The 26737-nt window shown below is 41.0% G+C and overlaps 2 protein-coding genes across 5 annotated transcripts in view; one reads left to right on the forward strand and one right to left on the reverse strand.

The window, feature by feature from the left end:
* LOC144050642 (uncharacterized) overlaps positions 1-26737 on the forward strand; it is a 51463-nt gene that overhangs the window by 1824 nt on the left and 22902 nt on the right. For all 4 annotated transcript variants that reach the window (XM_077564101.1, XM_077564083.1, XM_077564073.1 and 1 more), the window contains exon 3: positions 24271-24404. In XM_077564101.1, the coding sequence (XP_077420227.1) occupies positions 24271-24404 (134 nt within the window). The remainder of the gene's footprint in view (positions 1-24270; positions 24405-26737) is intronic.
* LOC144050599 (uncharacterized) lies at positions 390-25711 on the reverse strand. The gene is made up of 7 exons (XM_077564006.1): positions 25439-25711; positions 18149-18198; positions 17401-17511; positions 16662-16766; positions 16414-16567; positions 16114-16274; positions 390-16030 (listed from the first exon to the last, which is right to left on the reverse strand). The coding sequence occupies exons 1-7, from the start codon at positions 25494-25496 to the stop codon at positions 1010-1012; spliced, it is 15660 nt and encodes a 5219-aa protein (XP_077420132.1). The 5' UTR covers positions 25497-25711; the 3' UTR covers positions 390-1009.

The following is a 26737-nucleotide window of genomic DNA, read 5'->3' on the forward strand; positions in this document are numbered from 1 at the left end:
CTGCTTTCCTGGCAGAAGCTGCAAGACAACAGAAAAGTTTTGTCTGAGGAGATTAAAAAGCAAAAAGCAAAAAGCAAAAGGTAAGCTACCCGGATAAAAGGACAGTCAGGGATCAACAAAGTCGCGGGCGTGATCACGCTAAAAAAACAACACAATGCACTTGTCCTCATGGGAAACGTGGTCTTCCTTCAGGCTTAACATTATCGCTTTTGTCCATATGGCGCCGCCATAATCAACGTAAACTGAAAGTTCCTTAGGTTTGCTTTAATGCACCTCTGATTACCTTGCACAAAGCCATTAGCTAATTTAACCATACCCCCCACCAAGCTCATACACTTGTCAGCTGTTTGGTAGCAATGTGTGGTAAGACATGAGCTCTTCAGACATGCTTTGACTAATAATATGTATTTATTTATTTATTTATTTGTATATTGCAGACATTTGGAGTTGAGGCATATGGAATAGTCCAGAGGTCATTAAAAGCTATTTACACAGACAGCTTTATTATTATTATTCACACTGGCTGAGAATACGCTGCTGATACATGTATAGGCATGTATTGTAGCAAATGAGGTTTAAGCAAAAATATTAATACAAAATATAGTTACAGTGGTACAGTTTTTTGTAACTGTTACATTTCTTTGCTAGTGTTTTCTTTAGTGCATCAACAAGAATACCTCAGCAGATACACACACATACACACAGTTTTTATGACGACTATCGTAAACATTCATTCTGCTATAGCCTGATTGTTAACACCCTTGTGATCTTAGAGCACAGATGCTGCGAGTAAACATTTTTTGTACCACATACAAGCATATTTTACGGAAGCCCTGTCATAAGACACCTAGATACATAGCTTATTAACAATTTCATCGCATTTTTCTTCTGCCAACAATGTTTGTCCATCTTTTTCATTCAGCAACATGCAGTCATAGGTTTATTTAATACCTGCCCTTGACTAAACACTAATAATGATTGTAATTGTTGTGTTGATTTAGCTAGCACCTCACTTCTCAGCACCGTCAAAAAATCTCATTTTCTCCGAGTGAACGGATTCTCGGAGACGCTGGATGGACGAAGCCGTCTCGTCATTGGCGAAGAACTCTGCGGGGACGAATGTTTTAGTGATCTGTTTGGTAATCACAAAGGTTTCTGTGCTTTCGTGCGATGTTTGGCGCACAATTTGTTTCTGCGACACCGTCTTCCTGCTGCTCTGAGCACTCTCCACTGTCCATGATGACGACATCTGGCTGGCCTCGCCTGTCGACTGGACCGTGGACATAAGTTTGGCATGATGTGATTCGGGGCCTGATTGTACACTGGATGTAAAAACGTGTATTTTGTCCGACGCCAATCTGAGAGTTTCCTCAGAGGAAGACACCTCAGACGACAGGATAGTGACCTTCTCGGGTAAGTTTGGCTCGATTGTGATCAGCTCGGACCTGGCAGTAGAAGTTACGACGTTCATCTCTTCGAGATCTGGAGGTAAGTTCTGATTGGAATATTTGACCATTATCTTGGTCGGAGAAGATGAGGGCAAACTGACATACTCGCTTGTCACTGTTGAGCTGATGTCAGCAAAGATGTCTGATGACTGCACAGAACAGGTAGAGCTCATGTTCTCGTCGCGGTCACCTGATGGGCTCTTTTGATCCTTCTCATCATTTTTGGGGGGCATTTTGGCAGGTTCTGAAGGTGAGGAGAGCCCAAATGTTGGAAACTTAAACCATCCCGTCCGCTCAGGACTTTTAGTAGCTTGTTGCTTGGTTTCTTTGTCCTTGCTTTCTATTTCTTCCTTTAAGGTGTCTGGATGTCTGTCCCCTGTTTCTGTTTTTGCCACATCAAATTCAGTGTCAATATTTTTGAGGACAAGTCCAAATGATGTGGGAGTTGCTTGTGGTGATTTACCATCTCCATTCACTTCAGTTTTCATCTCTGGTTGATTGTCTTTATATTCTGTGCCAGGTGACACACTTTCTACTGCTGGTTTTTGTCGTGAGAATGCCATTTTTGGCATTTTGAAGGATGGCAGTTTGAATTTGCTTGGAGAGACGGGGCTCATGTCGGCATTCTCTGTCCCTTTGCTCAATTTGATGTCGACTTCGATTTTTGGTGCTTCCCTGACTGAAATAGTACTTTCCAATTGTTCAACTTCAACATCCGGCGCCTTGATCTCAGCATCAACATCTGGTAATGGTTTCATTTTGATTCCTGATCCTTCAAGTTCATCTCCTTTAGTTGTCTCTTCTAGAGACAGGCCTTTAATGTCAATACTGGGTGCTGAAACCACCAGCTTTGCTTCATCTTCAGGCATCTCCAGCTCTTTGTGATGACTATCAGTGTCTTCATCCACGGCAGGCACTTCAACACGAACTTTTGATGGAGAACCTCCAAATTTAGGTAATTTGAAAGATGGTAATTTAAATTTTGATGGAGAACCTTCAGCACTACCTTTTTTAACTTCAATTTTAGCAGCGTCTATTTCCACTTTAGCAGATTGTAGTTTCATTTCAGAATCTGTCATTTGAAGGTCAGCATCTGGGAGTGTGATACCTCTATCTTTCTTTGATAAGCTTATATCAGTGATATCTCCGTCTTGCTTTGACAAGCTTAAATCAATGTCAGGACCTTTCACTTGTGGCATGGATATGCCAAACTTTGGCATTTTAAACTTGCTCTCCTGACCATCTATATTTACATCAACCTCTGGTGGTTGAAAGTCCACTTGAGGTGAAGTGATTTCCATTTTTCCTCCTGGAACAGAAACATCAACATCTGGGAGAACAATATCACCTACAGATTCTTTGTGGTCCTTCGTTATTGAGAATTTGGGAAATGAGAAAGTCGGTAGCTTGAATTTTGAAGGTGATCCTTCAACACTCTTTGTTTCAGCTTCAATTTTAGGAGGTTCAATTTCCAGTTTCGCTGATGGTATTTTCATTTCAACATGTTCAACTTTAGTCTGTGGGAGTGTGGTATCCTCATCTTTCTTTGATAAGCTTATGTCAATGTCGGGTCCTTTCATTTTTGGCTTAGAGATGCCAAACTTTGGCATTTTGAACTTGCTCTCTTGACCATCTATATTTACATCAACTTCTGGTGGTTGAAACTCCACTTGAGGTGAAGTGATTTGTATTTTTCCCTCTGGAATAGAAACATCAACATCTGGGAGATCAGTATCAACGTCAGAGTCTTTGCTACTTTGCTTGGTTAATGAGAATTTAGTAAATGAGAATCTGGACTTTTTCACTTTGACATCGTCTGTGGCAGGATCAGGAACTTTAGCGTCAATCTTTAGTTCTGGTGATTTTATATCTCCTCCGTGTACCTTGATGTCTGTGTCCGTACCAGTCACGTCAACACTGACCTGTGGTAAGGCCACCCCTAATTTGGGCAATTTGAATGTTGGTAGTTTGAATTTTGATGGCGATCCTTCAACACTACCTGGTTGAGCTTCAATTTTACCAGCTTCAGTATCCACTTGAACCGATGGCAGTTTAACATCAATATTCGAGAGTTCAACTTCAGCTTCTGGGAGTTTGATCTCGCCATCTTTCTTTGATTTGCTTATCTCAATGTCGGGTCCTTTCATTTTTGGCATAGAGATGCCAAACTTTGGCATTTTAAACTTACTTTCCTCACCATCTATATTTACATCAACTTCTGGTGTTTGAAACTCCACTTGAGGTGAAGCAATTTCCAGTTTCCCTTCTGGAATAGAAACATCAACATCTGGGAGATCAATCTCAATTTGAGACTCTTTGCTACTTTGCTTTGTAAATGATAATTTGGGAAATTTTATTGTTGGTAGTTTGAATTTTGATGGTGATCCCTCAACACTACCTGGTTGAACGTCAATCTCATGATCTGCTATATCTATTTTAGCTGATGGTAGTTTCATTTCAACATTATCTGTGAGTTCAACTTTAGCTTCAGGAAGGAGAATATCTCCATCTTTTTTTGATACGCTTATATCAATGTTAGGCCCTTTTACTTTTGACGTAGATATACCAAATTTTGGCATTTTAAACTTGTTCTCTATATTTACATCAACTTCTGGTTGAAACTCTGCTTGAGGTACAGTAACTCCCAAATTTCCTTCTGTAACTGAAACATCAACATCTGGGAGACCAATGTCAACTTGAGACTCTTTGCTACTTTGCTTGGCTAATGAGAATTTAGGAAATGAAAATGTTGGTAGTTTAAATTTAGATGGAGATCCTTCAACACTACCTGGTTGTGCTTCAATTTTAGGAGCTTCAATTTCCACTTTAACTGATGGTAGTTTAACGTCAACATCTGGGAGTTCAACTTCAGCTTCTGGCAGTTTGATCTCTCCATCTTTCTTTGATAAGCTTATGTCAATGTCGGGTCCTTTCATTTTTGGCATAGAGATGCCAAACTTTGGCATTTTAAACTTGCTCTCCTGACCATCTATATTTACATCAACTTCTGGTGGTTGAAACTCCCCTTGAGGTGAAGTGATTTCTATTTTCCCCTCTGGAATAGAAACATCAACATGTGGGAGATCAGTATCAAAGTCAGAGTCTTTGCTACTTTGCTTGGTTAATGAGAATTTAGGAAATGAGAATCTAGACTTTTTCACTTTGACGTCAACGTCTGTGGCAGGATCAGGAATTTTAGCGTCAATCTTTAGTTCTGGTGATTTTATATCGCCTCCGTGTACCTTGATGTCTGTGTCCGTACCAGTCACGTCAACACTGACTTGTGGTAAGGCCACCCCTAATTTGGGTAATTTGAATGTTGGCAGTTTGAATTTTGATGGCGATCCTTCAACACTACCTGGTTGAGCTTCAATTTTAGAAGCTTCAATTTCCACTTTAGCTGAAGGTGGTTTAATTTCCGGGAGTTCAACTTCAGCTTCTGGGAGTTTGATCTCTCCATCTTTCTTTGATAAGCTTATGTCAATGTCGGGTCCTTTCATTTTTGGCATAGAGATGCCAAACTTTGGCATTTTAAACTTGCTCTCTTGACCATCTATATTTACATCAACTTCTGGTGGTTGAAACTCCACTTGAGGTGAAGTGATTTGTATTTTTCCCTCTGGAATAGAAACATCAACATCTGGGAGATCAGTATCAACGTCAGAGTCTTTGCTACTTTGCTTGGTTAGTGAGAATTTGGGAAATGAGAATCTGGACTTTTTTACTTTGACATCAACGTCTGTGGCAGGATCAGGAATTTTAGCGTCAATCTTTAATTCTGGTGATTTTATATCTCCTCCATGTACCTTTATGTCTGTGTCCGTACCAGTCACGTCAACACTGACCTGTGGTAAGGCCACCCCTAATTTGGGCAATTTGAATGTTGGTAGTTTGAATTTTGATGGCGATCCTTCAACACTACCTGGTTGAGCTTCAATTTTAGGAGCTTCAGTATCCACTTGAACCGATGGCAGTTTAACGTCAACATCCGGGAGTTCAACTTCAGCTTCTGGCAGTTTGATCTCTCCATCTTTCTTTGATAAGCTTATGTCAATGTCGGGTCCTTTCATTTTTGGCATAGAGATGCCAAACTTTGGCATTTTAAATGTGCTCTCTTGACCATCTATATTTACATCAACTTCTGGTGGTTGAAACTCCACTTGAGGTGAAGTGATTTCAAATTTCCCCTCTGGAATAGAAACATCAACATCTGGGAGATCAGTATCAAAGTCAGAGTCTTTGCTACTTTGCTTGGTTAATGAGAATTTGGGAAATGAGAATCTAGACTTTTTCACTTTGACATCAACGTCTGTGGCAGGATCAGGAATTTTAGCGTCAATCTTTAATTCTGGTGATTTTAAATCTCCTCCGTGTACCTTGATGTCTGTGTCCGTACCAGTCACGTCAACACTGACCTGTGGTAAGGCCACTCCTAATTTGGGCAATTTGAATGTTGGTAGTTTGAATTTTGATGGCGATCCTTCAACACTACCTGGTTGAGCTTCAATTTTAGGAGCTTCAGTATCCACTTGAACCGATGGTAGTTTAACGTCAACATCCGGGAGTTCAACTTCAGCTTCGGGCAGTTTGATCTCTCCATCTTTCTTTGATAAGCTTATGTCAATGTCGGGTCCTTTCATTTTTGGCATAGAGATGCCAAACTTTGGCATTTTAAACTTGCTCTCCTGACCATCTATATTTACATCAACTTCTGGTGGTTGAAACTCTACTTTTGGTGTTGTGATTTCTATTTTCCCCTCTGGAATAGAAACATCAACATCTGGGAGATCAGTATCAACATCAGAATCTTTGCTACTTTGCTTGGTTAATGAGAATTTGGGAAATGAGAATCTGGACTTTTTCACTTTGACATCGTCTGTGGCAGGATCAGGAACTTTAGCGTCAATCTTTAGTTCTGGTGATTTTATATCTCCTCCGTGTACCTTGATGTCTGTGTCCGTACCAGTCACGTCAACACTGACCTGTGGTAAGGCCACCCCTAATTTGGGTAATTTGAATGTTGGCAGTTTGAATTTTGATGGCGATCCTTCAACACTACCTGGTTGAGCTTCAATTTTAGAAGCTTCAATTTCCACTTTAGCTGATGGTGGTTTAATTTCCGAGAGTTCAACTTCAGCTTCTGGCAGTTTGATCTCTCCATCTTTCTTTGATAAGCTTATGTCAATGTCGGGTCCTTTCATTTTTGGCATAGAGATGCCAAACTTTGGCATTTTAAACTTGCTCTCTTGACCATCTATATTTACATCAACTTCTGGTGGTTGAAACTCCACTTGAGGTGAAATGATTTGTATTTTTCCCTCTGGAATAGAAACATCAACATCTGGGAGATCAGTATCAACATCAGAATCTTTGCTACTTTGCTTGGTTAATGAGAATTTGGGAAATGAGAATCTGGACTTTTTCACTTTGACATCGTCTGTGGCAGGATCAGGAACTTTAGCGTCAATCTTTAGTTCTGGTGATTTTATATCTCCTCCGTGTACCTTGATGTCTGTGTCCGTACCAGTCACGTCAACACTGACCTGTGGTAAGGCCACCCCTAATTTGGGTAATTTGAATGTTGGCAGTTTGAATTTTGATGGCGATCCTTCAACACTACCTGGTTGAGCTTCAATTTTAGAAGCTTCAATTTCCACTTTAGCTGATGGTGGTTTAATTTCCGAGAGTTCAACTTCAGCTTCTGGCAGTTTGATCTCTCCATCTTTCTTTGATAAGCTTATGTCAATGTCGGGTCCTTTCATTTTTGGCATAGAGATGCCAAACTTTGGCATTTTAAACTTGCTCTCTTGACCATCTATATTTACATCAACTTCTGGTGGTTGAAACTCCACTTGAGGTGAAATGATTTGTATTTTTCCCTCTGGAATAGAAACATCAACATCTGGGAGATCAGTATCAACATCAGAATCTTTGCTACTTTGCTTGGTTAATGAGAATTTGGGAAATGAGAATCTGGACTTTTTTACTTTGACATCAACGTCTGTGGCAGGATCAGGAATTTTAGCGTCAATCTTTAATTCTGGTGATTTTAAATCTCCTCCGTGTACCTTTATGTCTGTGTCCGTACCAGTCACGTCAACACTGACCTGTGGTAAGGCCACTCCTAATTTTGGCAATTTGAATGTTGGTAGTTTGAATTTTGATGGCGATCCTTCAACACTACCTGGTTGAGCTTCAATTTTAGGAGCTTCAGTATCCACTTGAACCGATGGTAGTTTAACGTCAACATCCGGGAGTTCAACTTCAGCTTCTGGGAGTTTGATCTCTCCATCTTTCTTTGATAAGCTTATGTCAATGTCGGGTCCTTTCATTTTTGGCATAGAGATGCCAAACTTTGGCATTTTAAACTTGCTCTCTTGACCATCTATATTTACATCAACTTCTGGTGGTTGAAACTCCACTTGAGGTGAAGTGATTTGTATTTTTCCCTCTGGAATAGAAACATCAACATCTGGGAAATCAGTATCAACGTCAGAGTCTTTGCTACTTTGCTTGGTTAGTGAGAATTTGGGAAATGAGAATCTGGACTTTTTCACTTTGACATCGTCTGTGGCAGGATCAGGAACTTTAGCGTCAATCTTTAGTTCTGGTGATTTTATATCTCCTCCGTGTACCTTGATGTCTGTGTCCGTACCAGTCACGTCAACACTGACCTGTGGTAAGGCCACCCCTAATTTGGGTAATTTGAATGTTGGCAGTTTGAATTTTGATGGCGATCCTTCAACACTACCTGGTTGAGCTTCAATTTTAGAAGCTTCAATTTCCACTTTAGCTGATGGTGGTTTAATTTCCGAGAGTTCAACTTCAGCTTCTGGCAGTTTGATCTCTCCATCTTTCTTTGATAAGCTTATGTCAATGTCGGGTCCTTTCATTTTTGGCATAGAGATGCCAAACTTTGGCATTTTAAACTTGCTCTCTTGACCATCTATATTTACATCAACTTCTGGTGGTTGAAACTCCACTTGAGGTGAAATGATTTGTATTTTTCCCTCTGGAATAGAAACATCAACATCTGGGAGATCAGTATCAACATCAGAATCTTTGCTACTTTGCTTGGTTAATGAGAATTTGGGAAATGAGAATCTGGACTTTTTTACTTTGACATCAACGTCTGTGGCAGGATCAGGAATTTTAGCGTCAATCTTTAATTCTGGTGATTTTAAATCTCCTCCGTGTACCTTTATGTCTGTGTCCGTACCAGTCACGTCAACACTGACCTGTGGTAAGGCCACTCCTAATTTGGGCAATTTGAATGTTGGTAGTTTGAATTTTGATGGCGATCCTTCAACACTACCTGGTTGAGCTTCAATTTTAGGAGCTTCAGTATCCACTTGAACCGATGGTAGTTTAACGTCAACATCCGGGAGTTCAACTTCAGCTTCTGGGAGTTTGATCTCTCCATCTTTCTTTGATAAGCTTATGTCAATGTCGGGTCCTTTCATTTTTGGCATAGAGATGCCAAACTTTGGCATTTTAAACTTGCTCTCTTGACCATCTATATTTACATCAACTTCTGGTGGTTGAAACTCCACTTGAGGTGAAGTGATTTGTATTTTTCCCTCTGGAATAGAAACATCAACATCTGGGAAATCAGTATCAACGTCAGAGTCTTTGCTACTTTGCTTGGTTAGTGAGAATTTGGGAAATGAGAATCTGGACTTTTTCACTTTGACATCGTCTGTGGCAGGATCAGGAACTTTAGCGTCAATCTTTAGTTCTGGTGATTTTATATCTCCTCCGTGTACCTTGATGTCTGTGTCCGTACCAGTCACGTCAACACTGACCTGTGGTAAGGCCACCCCTAATTTGGGTAATTTGAATGTTGGCAGTTTGAATTTTGATGGCGATCCTTCAACACTACCTGGTTGAGCTTCAATTTTAGAAGCTTCAATTTCCACTTTAGCTGATGGCAGTTTAACATCAATATTCGAGAGTTCAACTTCAGCTTCTGGGAGTTTGATCTCTCCATCTTTCTTTGATAAGCTTATGTCAATGTCGGGTCCTTTCATTTTTGGCATAGAGATGCCGAACTTTGGCATTTTGAACTTGCTCTCTTGACCATCTATATTTACATCAACTTCTGGTGGTTGAAACTCCACTTGAGGTGAAGTGATTTCAATTTTCCCCTCTGGAATAGAAACATCACCATCTGGGAGATCAGTATCAAAGTCAGAGTCTTTGCTACTTTGCTTGGTTAGTGAGAATTTGGGAAATGAGAATCTAGACTTTTTCACTTTGACATCAACGTCTGTGGCAGGATCAGGAATTTTAGCGTCAATCTTTAATTCTGGTGATTTTAAATCTCCTCCGTGTACCTTGATGTCTGTGTCCGTACCAGTCACGTCAACACTGACTTGTGGTAAGGCCACCCCTAATTTTGGCAATTTGAATGTTGGTAGTTTGAATTTTGATGGCGATCCTTCAACACTACCTGGTTGAGCTTCAATTTTAGGAGCTTCAGTATCCACTTGAACCGATGGTAGTTTAACGTCAACATCCGGGAGTTCAACTTCAGCTTCGGGCAGTTTGATCTCTCCATCTTTCTTTGATAAGCTTATGTCAATGTCGGGTCCTTTAATTTTTGGCATAGAGATGCCAAACTTTGGCATTTTAAACTTGCTCTCCTGACCATCTATATTTACATCAACTTCTGGTGGTTGAAACTCCACTTGAGGTGAAGTGATTTCAAATTTCCCCTCTGGAATAGAAACATCAAAATCTGGGAGATCAGTATCAACGTCAGAGTCTTTGCTACTTTGCTTGGTTAGTGAGAATTTGGGAAATGAGAATCTGGACTTTTTTACTTTGACATCAACGTCTGTGGCAGGATCAGGAATTTTAGCGTCAATCTTTAATTCTGGTGATTTTATATCTCCTCCATGTACCTTTATGTCTGTGTCCGTACCAGTCACGTCAACACTGACTTGTGGTAAGGCCACCCCTAATTTGGGTAATTTGAATGTTGGCAGTTTGAATTTTGATGGCGATCCTTCAACACTACCTGGTTGAGCTTCAATTTTAGAAGCTTCAATTTCCACTTTAGCTGATGGTGGTTTAATTTCCGAGAGTTCAACTTCAGCTTCTGGCAGTTTGATCTCTCCATCTTTCTTTGATAAGCTTATGTCAATGTCGGGTCCTTTCATTTTTGGCATAGAGATGCCAAACTTTGGCATTTTAAACTTGCTCTCTTGACCATCTATATTTATATCAACTTCTGGTGGTTGAAACTCCACTTGAGGTGAAGTGATTTCTATTTTCCCCTCTGGAATAGAAACATCAACATCTGGGAGATCAGTATCAACATCAGAATCTTTGCTACTTTGCTTGGTTAATGAGAATTTGGGAAATGAGAATCTGGACTTTTTTACTTTGACATCAACGTCTGTGGCAGGATCAGGAATTTTAGCGTCAAACTTTAATTCTGGTGATTTTATATCTCCTCCATGTACCTTTATGTCTGTGTCCGTACCAGTCACGTCAACACTGACCTGTGGTAAGGCCACCCCTAATTTGGGTAATTTGAATGTTGGCAGTTTGAATTTTGATGGCGATCCTTCAACACTACCTGGTTGAGCTTCAATTTTACCAGCTTCAGTATCCACTTGAACCGATGGCAGTTTAACGTCAACATCTGGGAGTTCAACTTCAGCTTCTGGCAGTTTGATCTCTCCATCTTTCTTTGATAAGCTTATGTCAATGTCGGGTCCTTTCATTTTTGGCATAGAGATGCCAAACTTTGGCATTTTAAACTTGCTCTCCTGACCATCTATATTTACATCAACTTCTGGTGGTTGAAACTCCACTTGAGGTGAAGTGATTTCAAATTTCCCCTCTGGAATAGAAACATCAACATCTGGGAGGCCAGTCTCAACTTCGGATTCTTTACTACTTTGCTTAGTTAACGAGAATTTGGGAAACGAGAATGTTGGTAGTTTAAATTTTGATGGTGATCCCTCAAAATTGCTTGTTTGCGCATCAATCTTAGGACATTCTATTTCTACTTCAGCTAGTGGTAGTTTCATTTTAACATCGGTGAGTTGCACTTCAGCTTCTGGGAATCTGAGCTCTCCATCCTGCTCTGATAAGCTTTTATCAATTTCAGGTCCTTTTACTTTGGGCATGGAGATGCCAAATTTGGGCATTTTAAACTTGTTCTCCTGTTCGTCTAAATTCACATCAATTTGTGGTGGTTGAAATTCCACTTGAGGAAGAGCAACCTCCAGATTTCCTTCTGGAATAGAAACTTCCACATCTGGTACACCTATATCATATTCAGACTCTTTGCTACTTTGCTTGGTTAATGAGAATTTGGGAAATGAGAAACGAGACTTTTTCACTTTGACATCAAGTTCTGTAGACTCTGGAAGATTACATTCAACGTTTAATTCTGGTGATTTTACATCTACTTCATCCACCTTGACATGTTTCTCCATTTCCACATTGACCTGTGGTAAAGCTACTCCGAATTTGGGTAATTTCAGTGCCGGTACTTTGAATTTAGAAGGTGACCCCTCAATACCGACTGTTTGAGCTTCAATCTTGGCACCTTCTATTTTTGCTTTAGCTGATGGTAGTTTCATTTCGACATCTGTAAATTCAACTTGAGTTTCTGGGGTTCTTATATCTGCATCTTTCTTTGATAGGCTTATATCAACGTCTGGCCCTTTCATTTTTGGCAATGATATGCCTAACTTTGCCATTTTAAACTTGCCGTCATGCTCTTCGATATCTACGTCAACTTCTGGTGGTTGGAATTCCACTTTAGGTGATGTGAGTTCCAGTTCTCCTTCCGGAAGAGAAACGTCAACATCTGGGAGATCAATCTCAACATCAGACTCTTTGCTGCTTTGCTTTGTTAATGAGAATTGGGGAAATTTCACTGCTGGTAGTTTGAATTTTGAAGGAGATCCCTCAACGCCACTTGTTTGGGCTTCAATCTTTGGACCTTCTATTTCCACTTTAGCTGATGGTAGTTTCATGTCAACATCTGTTAGTTGAACTTCATCTTCTGGGATTTTGATCTCTCCATCTTTCTTTGACAAATTTATATCAATGTTAGGGCCTTTTAATTTAGGCATGGCAATGCCAAACCTCGGCATTTTAAACTTGCTCGCCCTGTCGTCTATTTTGACGTCAACTTCTGGTGTTTGATACTCAACTTTTGGTTGAGTCACTTGCAACTGTCCTTCTTGAATAGAAATGTTAACATCTGGGTGACTAATCTCAACTTCAGACTCTTTGCTACTTTGCTTGGTTAATGAGAATTTGGGAAATTTGACAGTTGGTAGTTTGAATTTTGATGGTGATCCTTCAAAATTGCTTGTTTGAGCTTCAATCTTTGGACCTTCTATTTCCACTTTAGCTGATGGTAGTTCCGCTTCTGGGAATCTGAGCTCTCCCTCTTTCTTTGATAAGCTTATATCAATGTCAGGGCCTGTTACCTTTGGCATTTTAAACATGCTGTCCTGCTCGTACATTTTGACATCAACTTCTGATGGTTCAAACTCAACTTTAGGTTTAATGACCTCCAAATTTCCTTGTGAAATAGAAATGTCAACATCTGGGGGAACAATTTCAACTTCACTCGCTTTGCTACTTTGCTTTGTTAAAGAGAATTTGGGAAATTTCAATGATGGTAGTTTAAATTTTGATGGCGTTCCTTCGGGATCATTTGTTTCAATGTCAATTTCAGGGGATTTAATTCCCACTGTGTCCGAGGTTTCTTTCAGTTCAACTTCAGGAAGGTGAATTTCACCTTTGACTTTTGGTGGTATTGCTTCTGAAGCTGTTTTTGAAATGCTAAAATCAATACTTGGCCCCTTGACCTCCGGCACAGAGAAACCAAAAGTGGGTAGCTTAAACTTGCTTCTTTTCTCCTCATATTCAGCTTGAGTCATTGTCATCTCTATTGAAGGACCATCCGTGTCAGTGTGCGGTGGCTCAATGCTAACTGCTAAAACCTCCTCAGGAATTTTGTCATCAAATCCATCTATTTTCACATGTTTGTCTCCATCGGGTTCCTCTACAGAGAGACCTGGAGAAACAACCCCGAATTTTGGTACTTTGAATGTTGGCCTCCAAAATTTTGTTGGTGATGTTGTATCCTTTGCTGTAATGTTAATCTTAGGTGTTTTAATATCATCTTCAACAGAAAGCTCTTTTTTTTCCTCACTTGGAATTTTCACTTCAGCTTTGGCTTCTCGTAGATTCACATCTTTCTTTGCTATACTTAAATCAATTTCTGGTCCTTTTACTTTTGGCACGGAGATTCCAAGTTTTGGCATTTTGAACTTGCCTCTCTTATGTTCAATTTCAGCATACAAAGGTTCAGTATCTATCTCACGATCTCCCATTTTTGCCTCTGCAATCCCAATATTCACTATTCCAAGATCGACTTTGGGAACATCTGGACATTTGATGTCAACACCAGCCTTCATGTTTTTGAATTTCTCTCTATGCTCAAGATCCTTTCCGGGAATATCGATATTGGTATCAACCTTGGCCTCTGGCACAATAGCATCTCCGCCTTCCTTGTGTAAACCAAAATCAATATCAGGTCCTTTTACTTTCAATTTTGGCATTTGAAATTTGCCTTCATGTCCATCAAGTTTAACTCCAGGCAGAAGAAGTTCAGGTGTTTTATCTTTCCGTGGTGACGTCTGTGCTTTTCCAGGACTTAAATCCACATCTAAGGCTTCTGGGAGTTGTGCCTCAGATTCAGGCTCTGGCTTTTTCACATCCACCTCTTTTTTGAAAAAGTTTACATTGAGTTGTGGTCGAGTGATTTCCGGTATCGTGAATTCAAACTGTGGCATTTTAAGCTTACGTTCTTTTGCTTCCTGATCTATGGGTGACGCTGCAATGTCACCTGTCGGCTTCTCTTCCGGAATATTATTGTATGCGCCTAATCGAGCATCAGGTGATTTGACTTTTCCGTCAGTCTTTGATAAGCTTAAATCAATTTCTGGAGCTCTTAACTTTGGCAATGATACTTCAAATTTCAGTATTTGGAATGGGCTCCCTTTTCCATCAAGTTCTCTCTCAACAGAGGATTCAGCTGAATCAATGTATTCAAGTTCACCAGCAGTTGTCACAGCAGCTGTTTCAACTTCATGCTTTTTGGCATCTAATTTGATGCCTCCTTCACTTATTTCTTCTTGTAGGAATATAGTTCTTTCTCCTTTTACCTCTTCATCCTCTGGCTTGGAAATATTTGGCTTTGTCAAATACATTCCAACGTCAGGTATTCTAAAGTCTGCCTTTGAAAACCCGATACTTGGCAAAACTATCTTTGCCGTCTTTGATTTCTTGTCAGATTCGTTTGAGTTCAGTGCAGGTTCACACTCTTGTGTTGTCTCTGTAGTTATTTGGCCCATCCGGGTCACAGTTAGAATTTCTTCTGAAGGTAAGTCACCCTGTTTGATCGTTGGTAGCTTGAATGAAGTCTTGGATAATTCTGGAGTGGAAGTGTCCTCAGCCTTACTGATGGGTGCCTCCTGTTTCGCTTTGCTATCAGCGATTTTAGTGGGTGTTTTTACTGATATTCTTTGAGCATTGGCATCTATCACGGTGATTTCTTCAGGAATCAGTACTCCACACATATCAACCTTGGGTAATTTATATCCAGGCAATTTTGAAACAGCCTCTTTCACGCTGTCCACATCAATCAAGAGTTGCACAGTTTCTGGTAGTTCATCGTGGTGTCCTTTGACCTTTGTCCTTCCTGACATGTCCTCCATACCAGGAATTTCAATGTCTTCACGCTTGGGTAGAAGGATCATTTTTTTATTTTTGCCTTTGCCTTTCAGTGGTGATGTTTGTTCAATTTGAGTGGTATGCTCAAGTCGATCGCCCTTGACAGTGCCTTGATCTGCTATTTCTAAGCTTGCACCCAGTGTTTTTAGCCTTTTGGGTGATTTTGCTTTCGCCTCTTTCTTGTTAGATTTTTCCTTCCCTACCGTTTTAATTTTTAATTCAGACCTTTCTTTCTTCTTTTTCTTGCCGCCAGGAGAGAGTGGCCCTGTGGGGCTTTCTAGACCCGTCAGAGCCACCGTTAGATCAGTTGTTTTTAAAGCGCTGTCTATAGCAATGAGTTCCACCTTGTGTTGAATAGCTAGAGGTTTGGTCACTCTTGAGTCAGAACTTTCTACCAGAGTCATCTCCTCTATCCTGTGCACTTCACGTCTTCTTTCCATGGGGCTTTGAAGGTCTTCAGGTGAGAGCAATTCTGCAGCTTCTTGTGTGCATGTTGTCGGTGCATCAGTGTCCTGATCCTCAGATGAACTAATGCGGCCTCTCTTTGTCAGAGACGGAAGCTTCATCTTATGCCGTTTCTTGCCTTTGAGGGCGTCTTGAGTCTTTATTGGGGACTCTGTGTCGCTCGTGGTAGGACTCAGCTCCAGCTTCCTCTGCTCATCAGCTTCTGAGGAACTGTGAGACCTTGCAAAACGGGACTTCTTTCCTCTACCTAAGGATGGAAACTTGGGCCAAGAAATGCGTGCATCACCTCGTCTCTTGGATTTCCCATGTTCTCGCATCTCTGGAGTGAAGGTTTCATCCTCCTGTTTAGGAACAGGAATGTTAGTTTTGCCAAAGTAAAAGAACACACCAGAAAAAGTCTGAATATATAAACTAAAATAGTTACAGGGATGATGTCAGACTCAGCGAGGGGATCTGTCTCTGTGATGTCGGGTTTGCGTTTTAGGCACAGCTTCACTTTATAAGCCTGAGCATGCTCCAGAATCTGAATGGCGTCCTGATATGACACATTGTCAAAATACACGGTGGCACTCAGAAGCTGATCGCCTGCATTTAAAGGAGTAGAACATTTTTAGAAGCATATTGGTAAGATAATAATTCCGCAGCAAATGCACTACTGAACTTAGAACTATGTTCGCCATCGTCTTGGAAAACGTGTATTTCTTTTGTCAAACTGGAAGAATACCTTCTTTCAATTGTAGACTTTTAGAGGCAGGTGACTCTGGTACCACTTCTTTGATGAAGATGCCTTCTTTACCTCCTCCACCATATACAAGACCTTCTGCACCGCCATCTTTGGCTGTTTTCACTATCATCCCTGACTCTGGGCTATACGCTTCCTGTCCAAACACCAACATATGGTAGAAAGGTAGATGTTTAGGAACAACTGGTGCACTTTAGCAATCCTGAGAAATTGATTGGAAAATTACTCACCTTCAGTTTGCTCATCTTGGGAGTCGAGCGGCGGTCAAACCCACAGCCAAAGCCAGACTTTTTACCCTTCTTTCCCCTGCCTCTTTTGTTATGTGGATCATCCTCCTGTAAAAAAAAGAAGAAGAAGAATATACATTTATGAGAGTAGGTGGGTGCCTTTGAATCTCTTTAGTGTATGGCAGTTTTGATCTAGGTCGGGTCACGTATCAGAATTTTGTGGTTGATGGTGGGAAAAATCTATGTTATAAAAGAAAATGCCATTTTCATTTGTCCTTTGTCAAGCATACAGGGTTGAAATTTGGTAGCAATCAGACGAAATCTTTCGCACAAGTTTTTTTTTTTTAAGACACGTGCAAATGCCAGAAATCACACGGAAATGGCCACTTCAAGACAAAATAGAAGACTTTCATCTTTTTGCCATTGTTTTTTTTAGCTGTTTTTGTGTCTCTACATATGATAGACATGCCTACCAAATTTCATGTTTGCTATAAAATGCTTCGGGGCTCAGTTTTGAAAAATTCAGGCTAGGCTCTCAAAAAGGTGATTAATTTGGCCTAAGAATTTTAATGGCAAAAAAATGAAGCAGCACGTTTGGGCCATAGTGTGGTATCGAACACACAAGATGAAATACAGTTGACTCAAATGAGTTTTTGTGCTGGGGAGAAAATTGCTCCAGTCAATAATTTATGTGAGCGTTTGCTGGCCAGTTTCCAGTCATGTGTGCCGTACTGCGCTTTACCTCCTTGTCACTGTCGCTGTATTTCTCTGTCTCTGGATGTTCCTCGACGGGGGACGATCCCTGAGGGCGTGGTCTCTCGCCCTCGGTGAAATGAGGCGGCTCGTCACAAGCCTGTAGATGACACAGTAGGTAGGCTATGCTTTAATTTGATAACGCTTTGTGCTGTTGTTTTTTTTGGGTTGTTTCTGTCAGCTTCATGTTGCCAGAAGGAAGCAAAAGGTGTGATAATGACACTTTTCTGAGCCATTGACAGTTGTGATATTTCTTCAGTGGTGGGGAATAACAACATAGAAATACTTTGTTGGTGTACTTGAGTAGATATTTAGCATTTCGTCAACCTTTATGGATAGCATGTCTATACAGAAGACTGCAGAGAGGTAAAGTCAACTGGAGTTGAGATTTTGATTGATTGACATTTTGGGGAATTATAAGGTACAGTATTACATTTGTGTTTCCCATCCATGTCCTTATTAAGGGCAATTGTTTGATATTGTCAACTCCCAAGAATGATTTGTGGCCTTAACACCACCTTTTGTTACCTTTTGCATTTCTTCTTCTTTATCACATGATTGGGAATTCTAGTACATATTCTAGTTCTGGTCCAAAGTAAAATTAAAACAATAAGAAAACAAAAAATACAAATTTCAGTTCCATTTGTCCTCTTTTTTTTTTTTTTGATCTGCCTCTTAAAAAAAAAAAAAGCTCCAACAAGTGGTTCTACGCTGCTCAAATGTATATTTAGACTCACCGAGTGGTCCTCTGAGCCAAGGTCCGGCGCTCTCAACCTGCGTCCAGCTCCTACAAACATAAACACAGCACACTACTTCAACATTTGTATCATCTTAATTGTTGTTGAGACTTTGTAGAGTTCTTCCTGGCAACAATTCCCCCCGGGGCCCATCTCCTCCATGCTCTGTTAAGTGATCCTCTTTATTGATCCGTACATGAGACGCATTTCCAAAAAGGGAAAATCTGACTACAAATGCATCTGGTTGCTTGTTGTTAGTGTCCGGAGCCCTGATAGCATGTCCTAAGATTTTACGTATGCGGTTCATTTGAGTGAACATTTTGTGTAGTGTTTGAGGCAATAACGGAGCCATAACTACATTTCTTAGTACCGGCAGTGTGCTTGAAACATCAGTGTTTTCAACGTCAAATGGCTTTTCAATAGTGAACCCATATTTATTTGATCCCGTAAGAGGGGAGCGCCCACAGATGCTACATTTCCCCAGGCAGTTTGAAACACTAAATACACCGCTCATGTTTGATATCATGTACAGTGCGTACTACGTATGATTCCAATCACTGCATTTGAGTGACTGTAAAAGCCCATTTGAACAGAACAGTATCAGCAGCAAGCTGTCGGCCCACTGCCCCCACTCTCCCAAACATTGCAATAATATTAATAATAATAATAATAATAATAACCCACTTAATGAGCCCAGTATTTGTCTTGCTCTCATTCAATTTGTTGGCACAAAATATACCCAGATGATCATCATGAGGCCAGGTTGCTAAAATTGCATTCAGCTGATATGAAGTTGTATTCAGGGTATTGATCAAGTGTACTATACTACATGTTTTTTTTACAAACTTGCATAGTAAGACCTCACTCACTGTGCTAACGTTTGTCATGTGAGCTCCAACTGCTTCTTTAAGTGCATTAGTGTTAAGAGATGGCGGTATGTTAGCTTTGGGGGGAAAAAACATCAAATCACATTCCACTTAGATAAGAAGAAACAAACAACAACAAAAACACTGGTCCACATTCATTTGACCAAATGGAACATTGCCAACATACACAATATAATCTCTACATCGAATAAAAAGTCTAAATACCCAAGATATTTACTTAAGCAGTTCACCTACCTGCTGAAGTTGTTTGTTCAAGTCCTGGAAATGGCTTGAGGTCCTTTTAAACACAACAAGTGACTCAAATGATTTGTTCAGCCTGGCGTAGACAAAGAGGGTGGGAGTGCACACCTTATGTGTGAACATGTGTTTCTCTGTCATAATGACTAATGGCGCCGAATGCAACTAAATGTAGCTCAAACTTTTAAAAATGTCTGATACTGTCAAAGTATGTGGCTTTCGTCACAGTTAATTTGGGGGTATGGCCAATAACGGGGCACATTCAATTTGGGTTAGAACCAGAAAAAGATGTGGATCCAGCATTTCTTTTCCCATTTTTAGTTTTGAACATTTTCATTCCACATTGAATCATCCATTAATCCTGTCATGGTCATAATTTAAACCCTATTTAATGTTTTTTCCCAAGTCATCGCTTTGTGTGATAGGCACCCACACAGAAAGTGGTTTGAAGTCAGCTCATAGGTGCGGTCGCCATTGTGTGAAAGGGTAGGAGGTAGACCCCATTATTTGCATGAGGGTAGGGACTGAGCCTGGCCACAAATAGTGACGATTGATTATTATTATTATTATTATTATTATAAATAGTTATTTGGTATCACCCGTGCCACACTTTATGAATCAGTAGTTTAAACTATGAACAGTATTTTGCCATTAAATAAACAAAAAATCAGACTTTCTTTTTTTTCTTCTTTTTTTTCCTTCTTTTTTTTGCAACAAATATTTGTAGGTGCATGACACAGAAAGGTGGGACGGGTATGAACATTTTACACCCAAGAAAAACTCACTTCATCTCACACCAGGCAAACTTCAGCTCTACTGTTGCGTTTCTGATACGACCCATGTTAATAGTTGTGAATTGAAAGCATCTCTCCTCTCCATCCTGCAAAGGCCGATGTTCCAGGATGTTGTCTTGAAATGGATTAGATGGATTAAAGGTTGCGGCGAGAAGGTGTCGGGCTGTTTCAGGGCTACAATCATCTTAGCTCGTGTCAAGTGCATGCCACTGATAAAGTGCAGTTTTTTTCTGTCGCTGTGTGCGATGAGCTTTACGTGACTTTGCGCGACACGTTTCAAGTCCAACAATGCACACGAGGGGAACTCCTTTCTCAAATATTTGTCATGTGCTCACTGCACAATTATGATTAATTATGCATTTTTCACACTTGAAAAAGATTTCTAAGATGCCTTAATAACATGCTTTAGCAAAAGATCAAGAATTAAGGCACGCTTTTGCCCCTCTCAAGTGAGATGTACAGAAAATGGATGGACGAGCTGTTTCGAGAGGGCGGTCCTGTGCTCAATGCAAATGAGTCAAGGATCACCTCATGCACTGCTGGGCCAATGGTGAGCACAGTTTTAGACTTCGACGAGGGGGCAGTTATTATGTAAATTAGCAACACGGATGTCACAAAAGGTAAAAAATAAATAAATGAATCCAAATGTTACGCTTACAGACACATTTTCAGAAATATGAAACTCACAAAAATATTGTCTTGGTTGGGTAGTTTGACACTAGATGGGTAGGTAGGCACTCCACGATCCACTTAATTGTATGCAAGACATTAAAAGTCACATTTAGCAAATATATCCACTTTAACACCCATTTTCATTGATAAATGTTTGGCACCACAGTTGAGAGAAGCATTTTGTCAGCAGCAGGCGATGCTGCAGATGAGTCGCTGCAGGTTGACACTGCAGCTCGAGACGTGGGTGTGGCTGCTCGTCCCTCGGAGCGCTTCACCTTAGCGCAATGCCGTCACACCCGGACGTTCAAGTTTAATGGCAATCATAATGTCTTGCAAAAAACAAACCTAAAGCGCTTAAGAGATTGTTTCTTGTCTGATTGTCTTGCGTAACTCGAACAAAGTCATCAAAAGGCACACAGCGGCTTGCTGGTGCTCGGACACAAGCGCCTTTCACCGCAGACGAGCATATCATAATAGGATTTCAGCCAAGAAACACAATTAGATTTCAAGCTCGTGCTATCAATATACTGAATTCTAATTTACTGGAACAAGAGATTTAAGCTAATTCTTCAACATAATCTTCAAATTTCATATCTTAAACTGCACTCATTCATTCCCACAAAGTGATTATGTAAACAACGCTCCACTGAACTTTCTTGACATTTCACTTCATTACCACAGCAACAACATCAATAAAATCAGTGTTGAATAAGCTTTTTAAATACGTATTTATTTAAGGGAATTTTTCTGAATTTCAGTTAGTGTAACTATTTGTTTCAAATTCGGGCTGGGACAAAATATCAATATACGTATATCACATTGTTGTCGATCACGTTACAGTATCGATACACAGAAACGACAGTTTTTCTATTTTTGGAGTATCCAAAACATAATTCCACATTCCTCAATGTCAGTACAGGGCTGAGGAGTTTATCACCCGACGTTCTCTCCGCCCAACTATTTTATACAGCACACCATCTAATTATTACGGGATTTCGTGTCAACTGCGTGAAAGCTTACACATTTCACCGGGTTCTGTTTGAAAGGCTCAGACAGATCAATGCCGTGTTTTCTGCACTGACTTGTCAGCTTTGCAGGACCTCTGGGTGAATCTACTTTTTTTTATATATAAAACTTGTGTGGGTGTATTGTATGGATCAAGGAAGAAGTCAAATCTTTTTTTCTCCCCAACTTTGTGCCTTTGCAAAGACATTTTGGACATTTTCTTCAATTTCGTCATGGACGTCACAATTTATTTGTCTCTCAGAAGGTGTTGATCCATAGTAGGATTTTGTTGCTTTTTACTGAGTGTCATTCAAAAAAAAGCTGCAACCATTTTCCTGCACTGGCCAACTGCAGAACTGAACATAGGAGCCACCTGGCTCGCTTCCCAACTTAAATCCCTTTTTCCCTGTTCTGACCTTGAGTGCCTTGCAACCTAAAAAACAAAATGGCCACCTTTTCATCTCAGAGATATTACAGAAGCCGAGATGTGAACTGCAGCACGTACTGAAGCATGACAGTCGAGCTTCAGCGGATATCTTGATACTGAAAGATATCGACCTGAGCTTTGATTTTCACTTTTAATCTGCTAAAAACAAACGACTTATTTAACGACTGCACTCCTTTTTTTATATGACCAGACGTTTGTACATTACAAAAATACACAATCCAATCGACACTTGACCTTATGAGATATAAAAAACAAACAAAAAAAACAATCATACAGATCGGTTTCAAAAAGATCTTAAAAATGTAATCCACTTAAAATCATAACCAAGAATGACTAGCATTATACGAGACCAGACCAATCCAAAATAGTGCTCAAGAAACATGATACTCGAGCTTCAACTCACTTGATTTATGGAACTGTTTCAATGCGAGCTGCTCAAATGTCTATCTCGTAACAGGCCATAAGTTTGGACACACTTTCTTTTTACTTTACTTTATTTTCTTGACTGGTTACTTTGGAGCTTCTCACTGAGGGCATCAAAACTATTTGTGAACTGATGTCAATTATGTATTTTACACACAAAAAAAGGTGAAATAACTGAAAACATGTTTTATATTATAGATTCTACAAAATAGCCATGCTTTGCTCCAGTTACTTTATTGCTTACTTTTGTAATTCTTACCTCTGGGAACTCCTTAAAGACTGTTGGAAAAGCCTTTCAGGTGAGGTGAGAATGCCAAGAATGTGCGAAAAAGTAATCAGAGAAATTTGTGTATTTTCACCTTTTTTCGTTAAGTACATAACTCAAATTGTGTTTGTTAGTTGTCATAATTGTTCTCATAGTTTTGATGCCTTCAGTGAGAATCTACAATGTACAGCCATGAAAACAAAGCAAATGTATTGAATGAGAAGGTGTGTCCCAACGTTTGGCCTGCACTGTAACTCAATAATCACTTGACATGACAAAAATTAATCATGCCACGCTCGGCTTCTAAGATAACTTAAAAATTGAATCTTATTCAAATCACATCCAGGAATAACTTGACCAATCGAATCATAATACTCAAGAAACATGATACTCGGGCTTCAGCAATCTTGAAATTGAAACGTATCGATGTGAGCTTTGTTATGAACTTCTAATCTTCTGAAAGCCAACTATCTCCATTTGTCTAGTACTACTACTACTACTCACTTTGGGCTGATTACCAGTCAATTACAGGGCATATATTGACACACCTTTGGATCTTTTATACCTTTGGACAATTTAGAGAGTTCAATGAAGCTAATATGCATGTTTTTGGAATTGGGGAGGAAGCCAGAGTACACGGAGAAAATCTACGCTAGCACATGCACAACATACAAACAAGACGCTAACCACTCGTCCATCGTGCTGCCTCTAATTTGAATCACACCCAGAAATGACTGGCTAAAATGCTTTAACCATAGTGGACCTTCCGACAGTGGTATGTAATTATTTCCTTGACTGAGCTTGATATATTCCAAGCTCATGCATACCACAGTTCTTGGCTCAAAGCGCAAAGCAAAAAAGTCAACCGAGTGACTGCTTGAAACTCATAAAACTCGTAAGTTTGTGCACTTGGAAGTTGGAAGTCAAGATACCGTTGTCAAGCCGTTGTGACCTTCGGCTTTTGCCGTCAAGGGTTGCCAAGGCGAGTCATTCGCGTGATTTGTTTGGCACCGTTTTGCGCCAGATCCCCTTCCCGATGCAACTCATTCATTTTCTATCAGGGCCTGTGGCTGCAGTAGCGACTCGAGTCAAACCTCCCGCCATCTGCATGAAAGGCAGCAGGATGTACCGTTACACCACCAGCGTAAGATATCGCTGTAATGTGCTTGTACCATAAAGCCTGCAAGAATTCCCCCCATTTGACCCGAGTGCTTCTAACAGCCTTGAGGCAACAAAAACGTGTGATGCATCAGGAGGCAAGTCAGCAGGCTGTGAGAGGAACAGCAAAGAATGCCAATTTCACCCCATTTGCCATCTGTTCTGTTAATGTGCTGCAAGGTCACAGGTGGCGACTGTAAACACATCTTTTCCTTTTTGTCTTTTTGGTCTAGTGCAGCCGCGGTTTTGAGTGTCCTGAGGCCGACACAGGAAGCACGTCTGTGCAGCAGCAGCAGCAGCAGGATGGCGAGCTCGCCAGAAGAGATGATGACATCTCTGCAGACGACACACCCAGCTCTCACTGCAGGTCGGCATTAGCACCTCACGCACACGCACACACGCACACACACACACACACACACACACACACACTGCTGCTGAGTCAGCATGTTGTTCAGCCCAAACATCCATCCATTTTCCTACACCGCCCACCCCAGGTGTGTCAAACTCATTGTTGCAGAATGTAAAAGCCATCTAAATGTTTAATCATCTGGTTTTATTACACATACAAAGTTGCCCCTTATTATTTTGTTTATAAGCACAAATTGAATTTGAAATCAGGAGTCATGAAAAAGAGTGGCAAGCAAATCTTTTAGTACGGTATATGTCGTAACTATTGACGAATTTATGTTAAAAAGTGGTTGGTCAAAATAAACGCTCGTAAAACCGGTTCAAGCGAAATAAAATGCCAATTTGTGTACAGTTTTTCTGCCAGAATGAAAAGAACGAATCCATTCAGTAAGAAGCATGAAGTAGATGCTTTATTTGCGTTAGTGGACCGCAAAAAGATGACACGGTAAGCCGTCTTGCCCCTGGGCCTTGAGTTCAACACCCTGTCTGATACCTTTGGGTGGCTTTGAGATGGAGCCTCTCTCAGCTGACTTTGAGCTCGATGCGAGGTACACTTTGGACCGCTTGCCAGAGAACACATAACGACAAAATATGGACTGGTCGCCACTCCATCACATCGCACACATTAACACTTGCAGACAATTTTGATCTCATTTTCATTGTAGGCCACTTTCTAGTTCTATATTATTACGTATGCACAATTGCCCCTGCATTTCGCGTGCTTTAACAACTCATTGATTTTCAAATCACGAATTACAAACTTGATTGGCTTTAGTATAGCATAAAAAAAAAATCATGCGGTATGCCAGATCCCGGGCCTTAAGATTGACATGTCATTTAATGAAGCTATCATGCATTTTTTGGAGTGGGAGCCAAAGTGCCCATGCAGGCAAGACTCAAACCCCGAACCAGAGAAATGACCACCCGCCCACTGCGCTGGCCTCAGCCCAAACAAGATTAAACATCAGGTTAAAAGGGACAGATGTTCACCTGTGCCGGAGGGCGCGCCGTGCCAGTTAGGGAAGGCCAGGTGGAAACAGTCGCACATGATGGCGGCGATGGCGGTGCTCGAGGCGTCTGCAGAGTAGACAAGGTCCTAAGCCGTGAAAAGGCGGGACAGGTGGCGGAATGGCGGGGAGGCTTTTCCTCCCCTCTTCTCCTGGTCCCCGATCCGACGAGAGGCGAGTGAGAGCGATCGCTGACGTCTGACGACTGGCTTGCCCTGTAAACATCACAGACCTCCAGCGCGGCTCGATAACTTGCTTATGGGAGGAGCTGCCCCCCACCCCTCATCCGCCATCACCCCCTCCCAGCACAGACTCCCCATCCCTCAATTTCTCCTTCTTAATCCTCCTCTTCCTCCTCCTCCTCCTCCTCTTCATCCTCTTCCTCCCTCCTCCTCGCTCATTGATCTCTCTCATCGGACAAGGACGTTCAGCTATGGCTCCAGTGCTGATGGTGTGTGTGTGAGTGTGTGTGTGTGTCTTTGTCTGTGTGTGTGTCTGTGTGTGTGTGGGCGGGTTTATAGCACATCATGGGGACCATTTTTACTATCATTGTGGGGACCTCGTGTCCTTGTGGGTACATTTTGGTGGTCCCCATTAGTCCAGACCTCTTTTTGAGTGTCAAGACTTGGTTTTAGAGTTTAGGTTTGAATTGGGTTTTGGCTGGGGTGAGGGTAAGGGTTAGGATTAGGCAATCAGTTGTGATGGTTAAGGTTAGGGTAAGGGGCTACGAAATGTATTGTGTCAATGAGCTGTCTCCACTAGAAATGTAGACCCAACATGTGTGTGTTGTGTGCGTGTTCATCTGTGTGTTTGTGTTGTATCTGAGCTCATGTCTTGTTTACACGTGTATGTTGGTGTGCGTGGGTGTCTGTGTGTATACACCGATAAGAGGCCATAAATAGATTTGCCGCCGTGTCCATGCAGTTTTTCAAGCCCCTCTTTGTGGAGGCAACTTGAGCCAGAGCGGCCACGTCGACTCAATCGGACACAAGGAAACGAGCAAGTCTGAGAAGTTTGAAAAGTCTGATGCAGCCGGCGGGCGCCTTCGTCGTTGGCATTCCGGACCTTAGCGCTCCAATTTGCATTCAAGAGCAGAGCGTAATCACTTGCTTTGAATAATGGCTGACACAATGAGAAGCTGCAGTCCAGTGAAGTTTGCGAAGATATTTAGGCTAACTTTGCGCATCCGCAGAGTGCTTCAAACATCACAACGCGATCATGCACCTTCATCGCCACCTCCGTCATTTGGATTCATTGCGAAATTAAACAACACGATGACAAC

This window comes from Vanacampus margaritifer, chromosome 1 (assembly GCF_051991255.1).
Source record: "Vanacampus margaritifer isolate UIUO_Vmar chromosome 1, RoL_Vmar_1.0, whole genome shotgun sequence".
Classification (NCBI taxonomy): domain Eukaryota; kingdom Metazoa; phylum Chordata; class Actinopteri; order Syngnathiformes; family Syngnathidae; genus Vanacampus; species Vanacampus margaritifer.